We start from the raw sequence: 12,778 nt of genomic DNA, 5'->3' as shown, positions 1-12,778 counted from the left end.
AATATTGCAGTCACCAGGCGGGCCCAACAAAGGAGGAGCATGTGGCCCACTAGATTTCCACAATGTGCTTTAACCTGCAGCGAGCAAGCGTGGCCTGGAGTCGGGATATTAGTTTTTTCATCAGCAAGAAAACACAGGCACAGCACCGTCAGCGTGGCAATCGGGTTGAGACGATCTACAGATATCAATGCTGAAAACTGACCTAGCGGAAAAGAAGGTTGGAGGTACGATGGACTTGTACGGAGTAGGGGGTTCAGCTCTGCAGTCGAGCTTGCAGGATGTGGTTCCAAGGTCGTTATTAAGATCCACTGCTGCTCTAGGCCTCGGGCCTCCGGGCCGTACTTATGCACGCGTAGTTATGTAAGGAAACTGTGGGGGCCCATTCTTGAATTTGTTCGGAGTGCTCCGTAGAGCGCGCTACCAATAACAGTGCCTGGGCTATTTTCCACGAAGCCTTTAGTGGTCAGAGATGTCATTTACACGCTCTTCCATTCTCAAGCGCAGTTTGTTGACCTTGTTCCTCCGACATCTGATGAAGAACTTCTCCATGAGCTGTGGATTTTGGAGTACTCTGTGCGAAGTCAATGTATAGATCGAACAACCCGACGAAGCATCATAGACCTTAGCCTCCAGCTTCCGGGCACCGCACAAGAGACAGCCACTGCCCTAGTGAGATGGCTAAGATCATGAATCCTGAGCTTCGCCAGACCTTGCATACCATTTCGCGCAACCTCGAATCTGCAAATGAGACCGCACAGGAAAACATTTACACCTTCACCCAGCTATACATCGATCCTTGCTTGTCAGGTATCAGAGGGTGCTTGAAGGACTGCACAGCGCCATGCTTCCCTGGGCGTGAGGAGCACCTGCGTCGGAAACGAGGGCGCTCGAGAGGACGGCCAGAGCTCGATTTCGATTTTTATGATGACTGGGACGAGGATGATGGAACCGGAAACAATCTGTTGGGCTGGGGCAATGATGAGTTGGACAGTCTACTAGCTGGGAGCAGTCGCCAGGAACGGCGAGGCGGGCAACCACGAAGGCAGCGCGCAATGAGTTATGGTTCTCGTGGGAGGATGAAGAGGAGCCCTGCACACAAGAACAGCGAAGAGGATCCGACAATCATCCCAAGTTCTTCATATCTGGGGTTCCTCGAACGATTGCCATTCAGATTTGGTGGCCCACTACGCTACAAGCCGTCCGCAGCAGATCTACAAGAACACCCTGGTCGGCTCAAAGGGAATCATTTGGACGAAGAGCCACTTCTCGATGCCAACGAGGAGAGTGACCAAGATATACTACTTACTCAAGGCAGACAACGAAGCGCCACGGTAACTTCCCGATCGACCACAAATTCATTGAGCTCCAGAGGGGATCTGATACCTAGCGATGAAGAGGCTGATGCTGTGCCATTGGATGATGAATTTGCGATGGCCCTGGCAAGACGAAACACTGGTGTACCATCAGAGGATCACAGCAGTGGGAGGTCTCGCACCAGCAAACAGCCCCGGACGTCGAGGACATCAACACGAACGTTGTCCTCCTTGTCGACCAAGAACTCAAATGGCGCTGGTCGGGTGAGCTCAATCAAGAGCCCCCAAGATCTGGAACAGATCATTGCTCCGCCGGTCCTGTCATTGGCAGAGTTACAGAAAGAGGAAGAACAAGCAAGGATTGATGAGCAGTCTGAACAGGCGAAGAAGCGGGAAGCTGCGTTGAAGCTTGCGGTTGACCGTGGGCTAAGCTCGACTGACAAGGTGAATATCCATCAACACTGCGCTACACGAGCTCCACTAACTTAGGCGTAGATATCGCACACTGATCCCCACCTCGAACCTAGAATGGAGGGAGACGAGGACACTAAGGTTCCACCTGATATGCAACCGACAAAAGTGCTAGATCAAACCTGAGCATACTGCTTGAAGGGATTGTACGACACTTAACGTACCGAGCAATTGAGGTTCGAAGGTGTATGGGTGCCGCCGCCACTCTATAAAGGCCTAACCGCTACATGATTTGTGACTGGTCTCACATTGTCGTTCGGCGGCGCATGATCGGGTTGGTGTCCCATATGTTATATCCAACAGATTCTACGATACTCCCACCCATGGCAAAGCACGTCGCAGCCAACTCATCATTTAAACTACACTGCCGGAGATCCAATATAGCCGATGGCTGAAGCGGTCATCCATGACCCTCTCCGCACAGATTTTCCAGCATCCTCCCAGTACAGTGAATGGAGCTTATATCTGTCCCCTATACCTAGTGACGAGATAAGAAGGGGCAAGAGTAGCAGGGGAGGAATCCGGATAGAGGAGAGACCTCCGCGCGACCACGAGCTGAATCGAACAACCATACCAATCACCGGACTTCAGGATTTGGTGGAGAGTAGAGATTGAGGCTGTAGGTTCAGCATTTGGCACCCGCCCTTGACAGACTACTGCACAGGCTGCACCTCCCTGCTGACGGATGATCGAAGCGCCACCGGAACTTCGCATAGAGGCAACTTGCCTAAGTGATTACCAGCCTTCTGGATGAGCAGCGGCCTCCTGTTAAAAGTCCAGAGATGAAACTCCCAAGCTCCCACATCCTCAACGCTTTGTCAGTTGATCCTGACCAGGGCATGAGACTCTGATGGCTAGGAGAGCACTACCCTCGATGATTGAGGACCCACGGCATACATTCAAACACCCAAGGCACTTATACAGCAATGATTGCAAGCCGAATGATGTATTGAAGGATATTTGTACATAGTAAGACCACATTTGTCGCTTAATTCAATAAAAAGCCACCTCTAAGCGCCTTGAATTTTAGACTTGCTTCTAGGTGCGGACAGCCCCAGCAGTTCGCAGTCATAAGGGACTAGACTTGCAGCCCATAGGTTGGAGACGCTGGCATGCATGTGCAGACAAGAAGCGTGTGATTACTGATTACTAGTTAGTAGTGCATGTGGAACCAGAAGCAGGCTGAAGGCAGCAGTACCGAAACTGAGTTCATGCTCTGCGTGGGAGCATCTTTCTTCGCGGACTCCAAATGGTCCAACAACCGTCGACTAACTCGTGCTGTCACCCTTTAGCTGCATGGCGGTCAAGGTGTGCTCTTCCAGTGCCGCTGGTGATGAGCCCAGCCGTGTCCCCTTTCGGATCTAGCATTGGAAGCCAGTGCATGAAGGCCATGTCTTTCTCTACCAATTGCAACGCTTCCCCACACAACTGATCTTCTGGCTACTGACCTCCAGGGTCATCCCAGGAACAGATAGAAGATGGGGCAGCGGCTCGTACCTGGCTTCGCCTTCTACTGCACACCAGACAAGCAGAGCGTTGCTGGATGACTTCCTCGTCGACAGGTGTCAATTGTGCTTTGAGCAATGGTGGACTATCGCTCCTCAAGGTTGTCGCTTTTCCACCTCCTCCTCCTCCTCCTCGTCTCTCTGAGCTCGCTGTCCTCCTCCATCCACGTTACACCCTCTTCACCTTGTCGGTCAGTATGCACAGCTTCGTCGCTTCGCACAACCGCGGACGACTTCGTCTGCTCCGACAAAGACTTCGCCGCTACAACCAACGGCACACGTTTTCAGGATTGTGTTGAGTGTGAGCTTGGAAGCACTGCGGTAGATCCGTCGAATGGGGCTACAGACGTAACTTGGGGACTGTGTTTGTAGCGCTACGGTGTAATGTCTGCTTGCACTTACATCAGCATAGATAACCTGCGATTTGCCCTCTCAACTTGTGTATTTGGAGTCCCCGTAGAGAAGGAGTCAATCAGCACACCCTGCCAGGTCACATGCGACCCTCTTGGAGCGGCCATCAGTCACAACCTCGAGACAAATGCCACGGTTGAAGACCTATCCTACTGCAATATCCCTAGCTTTAAGAATACGGCGGGCATCAACCGATGCGCAGAATGCTATGGCCGAATGAACGGCGAGGCTTTCATGGCAAACTGTCAGTCCACCCCTCTACTTAGATACTCTGCTCCAAATCACATAGCTAACAGGATTCCTTCAGTCCTCCAAGTCCTCCATATAGCCTGCTTACAGCCGCCTCGGCCTTCTCAACCGTTTCCTGTGGCCGCAAACACGATCTTCAATTCGACCCCTATTGCTACACCGACTCCTAGCTCAACTGCTGTCCCAGGTCCGAGCAAACCCGCAAATCTTGCTCTCATGATCTCCCTTCCTGTTGTTTTTGGTGTTCTCATCCTTGGCAGCATTGTTGCCTGCTGTTTCTACTCAGCCCGACACCGCCGTCGTATCATGGCCGAGCGGAACGGCATGAGAAGGATCCAAGATAAACACTCTCCCACATTCCCACCCCATCACCAGCACTATCATCAGAATGAGATGCAGGCCCAAAGCCCACAAGGGTTTGAATCCGCTCCAGTGCCCGAACCAGTTTACTATTCACCCATCTCCGACCAAAAAGAGAATCCCTACGTCCAACCACAAGGACCAACCTCACCCCTACCACCCTTTCAGCAGCCCCAATTCCCCATGTACAAATCCTACTCCCCAGCCGACTACGCCCACCAGAACCCCTCTCCTGCTCGTCCCTCAATCGACACCAGCCAAATCGGCCCTGGGCCAAACCAACAAAAAGTCTCCAACCTCCATGATCAATACTTTCCACTTCCTCCTCCACCACCGGCACCACCGCAGCTGGAGATGCAGCCACCACCACCACTGCCATCGATACCGCAGGAGGGAGTGGAGTCTCTAAGACAGCATCATATGAAAACGCCGAGTCTGGCAATGCCGATGCCGAGGTCGAAGAAGAGTTTAGATATACAGGGCCGAACACAGGAGCAGCAGCGGCAGCGAACAGGAGTGGGGGGAATTGGTGAAAGTGGTGATAGGGATGCGATACCGCTACAGGATTATGGCAGGCCTAGCGGGAACGAAGAGTGGACGACAGGGGATGATGGAGTAGAAAGCCCACAGGTATTTGTATATGATGCAGTGAATGATCGGTATGTCAAGGAGAGTCCGAGGGAGCGAACGCCAACGCGCTAGGTGGCCATGAGATCCACTTTTCGGATCATCTTAAGTACTACTTACCAGTATCTTGTTATCTCAAGGGTTCGGCAAATTTCAGACTCGTTCGAAGAATGTCTAGCCGGTGCGATGAATGAGTGGCATTGAGATCTCATATCCGGAGTAAAGATGTCTCACTTCTTCATTCTCCCTGTCTATTTAGGGCTTGTAGTATGATATGGTAGGACTCAGTAACTGTAACAATGCATCTTGCATGTGAGCGCGACCTTCATGCCGACCATCATCCATCCTTATGTGGTAACAGACTTGATACACATACGCGCGCACATACACACATACATATACACATGCTGTCCAACACAGCAGAACCCACAGCTACCCCCAATGCATTCAAGACTCTCACCAATTTGAATCTCGAAGCAGTACGAAACACCCCCACCAAGCATCCGGCACCCTAGTCGTGGTACTAGGCCAGTCAGATTGCCTTTACCTTTCGAGACGACGGGTGTGAATCAACAACAACAATATTACTAGTACCCATAAATAGCAGGAAGGCCGCCGCTTGAACAACACTAGGCCTCAGAAACAGTACGTACCATAGCGCTGGCTACATGATGGAGATCTCGCCTCCTCCTTGCGTGCTCTGAGTTGCTCCCCCACTCCTGGGCCGAGCGTGTCTGCTAGATAGCACCAACTGGAGGGAGAAGGGTAAGCCAAAGTTCTAGAAGGCCTTTGTGTGATTGATTATTTAGATTGGTGGAGAAGCTTCTCGAAAAGGGGGAAGGGCACATGGAGCTATCTAGGCCATGAAAGAAGGGACGTACTCAATGAAAGAAAGGGGAGGAAACGATCGGAATGAAGCATGAAGCGCAGATGGCTAGCTGTGAGATGGCTTGGAGCCGATACATACAATCTGTGCCAAAGTCAGATCAATCTAATACTGCTTAGTATCCACGGGTGGAGGGGACTGGTAAATGTATCGTCTGCTTTGGCGGAAGCGGTGTGTCGTATAGAACAAGTCGTCGTGGAGTAGGGAGATGTTGATGAGAAGTGGGCGGTGCTCCACCCGTCCCAATGCGGTCGCATGTTATCAATAGTATCTTTCCGATCCTCTCTTGTTGAAAGGACCAGGATTAGGAAGATAACGGAAAGCCTCGGCTTCATAGGCGGTAATGTAGTAAGCACGGGGAGGGAGCATTGAGGGATGAGAAAATACCCCCCAAAAAAAGAAGAGATGAAGAGAACAATTCCTATTGACTGAGTCCCCTATCTGTGGACAAGACCAGTAAGGATCTGAAATACTTAATCCATTTGCAAACTCCGTCCCTTTCTTCCGCCAAGGGGAGAGAAACATTTGCTGCTGGCAGCTAGCTAGTGCATGCAGCTGTGATCAAGATGCAGAAAGACAGCCAGACCCACTTCCAACTTGTGTGTGTACTAATAGACCCGAGAATCAGAAATGATGGACTGCTGGGCACCTCTGTCTCGGTCTGGGATGTATGAGAGATGACAAACTAAGACGCTGCAGGTGCATCTTCTGTCTTTTCATCCTTGCTCTCTGTCGCAGCATCAGCCTTTGACTCAGCCGTCTTCTCATCCTTCGATGCCTCGGCGCCCCCAGCGGCAGCAGCAGGCTCAGCCTCTCCACCATCTGATGATGTCCAGAGGGTTAGGTTGTCGCGCAGGAGCTGCATTATCAAGGTGCTGTCACGGTAAGATTCCTCGGACAACGAGTCAAGCTCGGCAATGGCGTCGTCGAAAGCCTGTTTGGCAAGGTGGCAGGCACGGTCGGGCGAGTTGAGGATCTCGTAGTAGAAGACTGAGAAGTTGAGGGCGAGACCAAGGCGGATTGGATGGGTGGGAGTGAGCTCGGTCTGGGCGACATCGGTTGCGTTCTATGGAAATGGTCATTAGCGTGAGATCTAAGTGATCCTATCGAAGGGCAAACACACCTTGTAAGCCTCGTGTGCCGCTGTCGCAGCAACTTTGCGCTTCTCACCAGATGCAAACTCGGCAAGGTAACGGTGGTAGTCTCCCTTCCTGTGAAGAGAATCGTAGATTAGTATCATTGAACAGTGATATAGACCTCCATGGATGTCCATGATTGTCTGCAACCAAATTGAGCATACATCTTATGATAGAAGACCTTGGACTCGCCAGACTCGGCCTTTGGGATGAGGGACTGATCCAGGACATCAAGGACATCTTGACAGACTTTCTCGAGCTCGGTCTCGATCTTCTGACGATAGTCACGGATGGTGCCAACGTGCTTATCAGAACCCTTTGATTCCTCCTTCTGCTCAATGGATGAGATGATGCGCCAAGAAGCACGTCTGGTTCCGACGACGTTCTTGTAGGCAACAGAGAGAAGGTTTCGCTCGTCTACGGTGAGCTCTCCACCAAGCTGTTGTTTGTCAGAAAATGAATTCAGGTGTAGCATTGCGCCAGTCTGTGTAAGCTCCACGTACGTTGGCGACCTCTTTCATGTATGTGACCATTTCATCATAGCGCTCGGCCTGCTCACAGAGCCTCGCCAGGAAGGTCTTGCTGCATTACAGTCAGATCGAAGGTGAACAGCATGCTTGCGCCATCTGTCTCGTACCTCTCACGCTGCGATAAAGAGCTTGAGTCAGCATGAGGTCTTATCGATGGCGTGATAGGGAAATGATGAGAGATGTTTGAGGCATCCTCAACTGTTTGCGCGGCTTGTTTTGCTGGGAGCTGGGAGGGTTGCTTACCTCACTTGCCATCCTGTAGATGCTGCCGAACAGAGAAGGGTGGCTTTGTTGAAGAAGTTGAGAATGTTGTGAATGGATTTGAGAATGGTGAACGCCTGATGCAGGTTGTATGGGAAAAGGATTGATTGATGTTCGTGGATGGGTGTCAGAGTGCAGTGTCAGAGCGCTTCGCTTGGCACTATATTAGTTAAACGCTGGGTGGTGGCTACTGCTAATTTGTTGTGCCACTTTTTTGTTTGGGACGGTCGTGACAGGTGACAATCAGCTGGCACAACAAACCACAGGTCAGACTTGTGCACAAGGAGTGATGGGCCAGTAGCGATGAACACGCGGGTCTAGTATCAATGGAAAGAAACCCTCTTTTGATGTGAGTCTGGGAGCCCACTCCACACCGATTAGTTTAGAGCAGCACTGTTGACACGGGCCTTTTTATGGGAATCTACCCTCAGCCTGCCTCTACTATTACATAGTACCTCGCTTCTGGAGAAGGCCCCCATGTCTGTGGTCACGTGATTGCTGCCTCGGGTGGTTTCATGTCTCTCCACCATCCTGGTACTGATACCCTTCTTCATTTCCCTCGGAGCTGGTCACCGTGCCACACTAGTGGTAAGGCTCAATGCTGAAATGATTACAGATGTCTTTCTGTGGTTCCAATCTTCACATATCGACTATGCAAGCTGCGTTTTTCCCTTGGCCTACAAGTCCTACGAGTCGAATACTATTTGATCGGAGTGTGACTTTCACAGCGTCTACGATCATAGCAAGGTTGGCAGGCACGTTCTCTAATGGATAGGTCGCAATGTGATCAGACCCAGTCAGTCAAGGATACAGACAGTCTCCATCTGTTGTCAAGCATCCAGAGTTCAAAGTGTGTGGACAGAAGCTCTTCTCCTTCTCGACCTCAGTAAGGGTATTGGTCACAGCTCTCCGGCACGAGCTTTCATCAACATATTCCTTCCACTTTGTAGCTTTGGTTAGGACTACTAGTAGTACTCACATACTAATCTACACGATGGATCAGACCTGATTCTTGGCTAGAATACGGAGTAGCCAATAGGGGATCTGACTCTAGGTAGTAGACCTTCTAATCAGATCTCGTCCTCAAAGGTCCTTGTATACCGAGTTTGTGGGTGACAAAGTACTGCATTGGATAACAGAACACCCCCATAGGCCCATAGAGGACAGTTGGCGCATCCGCATGCAACGGAATTCAGCCGTTCCGTAAATGATCTGATTGGCCAGGTTACCCCTGCTCTAAGCCTCATGTGGACAAAAATAAAAAAAGACACCGTGGAGCAAAAGTCATGGTGATCTCTCCCAGGAAGTAGTGGGGTTTACATCTTGCTTACAAGTCATCCGTACATTCTTTTGATACGAGTCACCTCCTGCTCTGTGTTCTCGCTTCATATCATACTTGAACCGGATCGAATTTTTATGTATTTCCCTCCTCTACCAAACACTAGAATACGTTGCGCAGGCGCATCATGGAACAAGCATTCCTCTCCTCTCCTTCCCAGGTTCTGAAGCATTTTCAAGTCGCCGAGGACGAGGGTCTATCATCTAGACAGATTTTAGCTTCACGGGAGAAGTATGGTAGAAATGGTAATGAATAGTCCCGTTGAGGATATGTTCTCTTCTAACCCTGCATACAGCCCTTCCTGAAGAGCCACCGACTCCCCTTTGGCAGCTTGTATTGGAACAGTTCAAGGATCAGCTGGTCATAATACTGCTAGCCTCTGCCGCCATATCATTCGTCCTGGCACTCTTTGAGGGGGGTGATGATTGGACAGCTTTCGTGGATCCAGCAGTCGTAAGTCTCTACTTCAGCCTGAAACAGCTGCTGATGTCTAATCGAATACCTATACAGATTCTCACGATCTTGATCTTGAATGCAGTGGTTGGCGTCACGCAAGAGAGTAGCGCAGAGAAAGCCATTGCTGCTTTGCAGGAGTATTCCGCGAACGAGGCGAAAGTCATAAGAGATGGGCATATGCAGAAGGTTAAAGCCGAGGAGTTGGTACCTGGTGACATTGTCAGTATTGCAGTGGGTGATCGCATTCCAGCAGATTGCCGCTTGCTCTCGATCCAAAGCAACGCTTTCGGCGTTGATCAAGCGATCCTGACCGGTGAAAGCGAAAGCGTAAGCAAGGACTGCAAGGCTATCGAGGATCCTCAGGCGGTCAAGCAGGATCAGATCAACATGCTCTTCTCCGGTACTACGGTGGTTACAGGTCACGCTACGGCTATCGTTGTCCTGACCGGACCTTCAACCGCGATCGGGGATATCCATGATAGCATAACATCTCAAATATCTGAGCCGACGCCGTTGAAGCAAAAGCTCAATGATTTTGGGGATATGCTTGCCAAGGTGATCACGGTCATTTGCGTCCTGGTGTGGCTCATCAATATTCAACATTTTAACGATCCCTCCCATGGAAACAGCTGGGCAAAGGGAGCTATCTATTACCTCAAAATTGCCGTCTCGCTCGGCGTCGCTGCCATTCCCGAAGGCTTAGCTGTAGTTATAACAACATGTCTGGCATTGGGTACACGGAAAATGGCGGCTAAGAACGCTATTGTCCGAAGTCTACCATCAGTCGAAACCCTTGGCAGCTGCAGCGTCATCTGCTCCGACAAGACTGGTACTCTGACCACTAACCAGATGAGTGTGGAAAAGATTGTGTATTTCAACGAGGCTGGCAACGATCTGGAGGAGATTGAAGTTGATGGCACCACCTTTGCTCCAGAAGGCAACCTTTCACGCCACGGCAAAAAAATCGAGAACGTTGCTGCCTCCTCTGCCACAATCCTGCAAATGACTGAGGTTCTGGCGCTTTGCAATGAAGCACAGCTCTCGTATGACGCCAAAAATGGGACGTATAGCAGCATTGGCGAACCAACGGAAGGCGCCCTACGAGTCCTCGTTGAGAAGATTGGGACTGAGGATGCAGCAATAAATCAGCAGCGCCGCGCTGTACCTGTCTCGGATCGATTACACTTTGCAAGCAAGTATTACGAAAACCGCTTGCCTCTCCAAGCGATTTATGAATTCTCCCGAGATCGGAAGAGCATGTCGGTATTGGCGGGTCACAGCTCAAGCCAGAAACTGCTGGTCAAGGGAGCCCCGGAGACGATTCTTGACCGTTGCTCGCATACTCTCCTTGGAGCAAATGCCAAGCGAGTCCCTTTGACGAAGAAGCATCGAGCTCTCATATCTGATGAGGTTGTCGAATATGGCAACCTTGGTCTGCGCGTCATAGCTGTCGCCAACATTGAGAATGCCGGCACGGATCCACTTTTCCAAACAGCCAAGACCACAAAAGAATATGCTCAGCTTGAACAAGATATGACCTTGATTGGCTTGGTTGGCATGCTCGACCCTCCTCGAACAGAGGTAGCCGCTTCAGTACGGAAATGCCAGGATGCTGGCATCCGCGTCATTGTCATTACTGGTGACAATCAGAACACCGCTGAAACGATCTGCCGTCAGATCGGGGTCTTCGGTCAACATGAAGTGCTCGAAGGTAAAAGCTATACTGGCAGAGAGTTTGACGCGTTGACCGAGAGCGGACAGCTGCAAGCAGCCAAGACTGCGTCTCTCTTTTCGAGAGTTGAACCGACGCACAAACTTAGACTGGTTGAACTTTTACAGTCTGTCGGAGAGGTTGTGGCAATGACGGGCGATGGGGTCAACGACGCTCCTGCTCTGAAGAAGTCCGATATCGGTGTGGCCATGGGCACAGGTACGGATGTTGCCAAGCTGGCAGCAGACATGGTCCTCGCGGACGATAACTTTGCTACCATTGAAATTGCGGTCGAAGAGGGCCGATCGATCTACAGCAATACGCAGCAATTTATCCGGTACCTCATCTCTTCTAATATCGGAGAGGTGGTGTCGATCTTCTTGACCGCTGCGTTGGGTATGCCAGAGGCTCTTATTCCAGTACAGCTGTTGTGGGTCAATCTGGTGACAGACGGACTTCCTGCCACGGCCCTCTCTTTCAACCCGCCAGATCATGATGTGATGAGACGGCAGCCACGGAAGCGAGACGAAGCGCTCGTGACCGGTTGGCTTTTCTTCCGATATATGGTGGTTGGAACGTATGTTGGAGCCGCCACTGTAGGAGGGTACGCCTGGTGGTTCATGTTCTACGAGCATGGTCCACAGATATCGTTTTGGCAACTTGTACGCCCATCTTCCACCACCATCTTCCCAAATACTCTGCTAACTATCGCCAGCGTCATTTTCATAAGTGTTCCTCGCAGTTCCCGGAGATTGGATGTAGGATTTTTACTGGTACCGAGTCGCAAACCGCATCGACAGTGTCCCTCTCCATCCTTGTGGTCATTGAGATGTTCAATGCCATGAATGCTCTTTCATCCGCTGAATCCCTCCTTACCATGCCGCTTTGGAAGAACATGAAATTAATCTACGCCATCACGCTATCGATGGTCTTGCATTTTGCTATTCTATACACACCATTCCTTCAAGGGCTCTTCAGCATAGTTCCTCTCAACTGGTCTGAATGGCAAGCTGTTTTGCTTATGTCCGCGCCTGTCATTTTCATTGACGAAGCATTGAAGTTTCTTGAAAGAAGGATATACGTGAAACGTGCTGATACAAAGTTGAGGATGCCTAAGGTTGAGGCCAATGGCAAGGTCAAGCATTCATGAGTGACATGAGGGCTTTCTGTGTGGTGCTGGAGTTATGATGGCTGGCGGTTCTGTGATCATAGCCTAGACTACGATGCATTGGCCTTGTTAGACTAGACATTCATACAATCTAGAGTCCTTCACCGGGCAAATCTTTGCGTTCAATATATGTGCAGATCTAGAGCTGAGAATCCCAACCTGTGTGCTATGGAAACGTTTGAGATGGTAGAAGAAAGCGAAGGTCTTCAAGTTCAAGTTGGACATTGGAGTCGCTGCCAAGACGAAAGTGATCACGTGGATTGCTTGAGCTGACCATTCAAAACCTTCGTTGCACACAAACCTAATATTGATTTTTTCTTTTCTTCATCAAAAAGTGAACAGAGCCAGCCACGAC

The 12,778-nt window shown here is 50.5% G+C and overlaps 4 protein-coding genes across 4 annotated transcripts; 3 read left to right on the top strand and 1 right to left on the bottom strand.

Annotated features, from left to right (window-relative positions):
* Positions 1–674: 674 nt before the first annotated feature.
* EPUS_00647 (uncharacterized protein) lies at positions 675–1,910 on the top strand (the record flags this gene model as incomplete). The annotated part of the gene is made up of 2 exons (XM_007804676.1): positions 675–1,757; positions 1,809–1,910. The coding sequence occupies 2 exons, from the start codon at positions 675–677 to the stop codon at positions 1,908–1,910; spliced, it is 1,185 nt and encodes a 394-aa protein (XP_007802867.1).
* Positions 1,911–3,367: 1,457 nt separating this feature from the next.
* On the top strand, positions 3,368–5,011 carry EPUS_00646 (uncharacterized protein; the record flags this gene model as incomplete). Its single annotated transcript, XM_007804675.1, has 3 exons — positions 3,368–3,610; positions 3,662–3,944; positions 4,008–5,011. The coding sequence occupies 3 exons, from the start codon at positions 3,368–3,370 to the stop codon at positions 5,009–5,011; spliced, it is 1,530 nt and encodes a 509-aa protein (XP_007802866.1).
* Positions 5,012–6,507: 1,496 nt separating this feature from the next.
* EPUS_00645 (uncharacterized protein) lies at positions 6,508–7,743 on the bottom strand (the record flags this gene model as incomplete). Its single annotated transcript, XM_007804674.1, has 6 exons — positions 6,508–6,888; positions 6,946–7,033; positions 7,123–7,397; positions 7,462–7,540; positions 7,596–7,603; positions 7,732–7,743. The coding sequence occupies 6 exons, from the start codon at positions 7,741–7,743 to the stop codon at positions 6,508–6,510; spliced, it is 843 nt and encodes a 280-aa protein (XP_007802865.1).
* A 1,472-nt stretch (positions 7,744–9,215) lies between these two features.
* EPUS_00644 (uncharacterized protein) lies at positions 9,216–12,405 on the top strand (the record flags this gene model as incomplete). The annotated part of the gene is made up of 4 exons (XM_007804673.1): positions 9,216–9,333; positions 9,384–9,541; positions 9,599–11,917; positions 11,971–12,405. The coding sequence occupies 4 exons, from the start codon at positions 9,216–9,218 to the stop codon at positions 12,403–12,405; spliced, it is 3,030 nt and encodes a 1,009-aa protein (XP_007802864.1).
* Between the last annotated feature and the right edge of the window lie 373 nt (positions 12,406–12,778).

The sequence above is a fragment of the Endocarpon pusillum genome (assembly GCF_000464535.1).
Source record: "Endocarpon pusillum Z07020 unplaced genomic scaffold scaffold344, whole genome shotgun sequence".
Classification (NCBI taxonomy): Eukaryota; Fungi; Ascomycota; class Eurotiomycetes; order Verrucariales; family Verrucariaceae; genus Endocarpon; species Endocarpon pusillum.
Note: the sequence above shows the minus strand (reverse complement) of the source record. Positions and strands in the feature narration are given on the sequence as shown.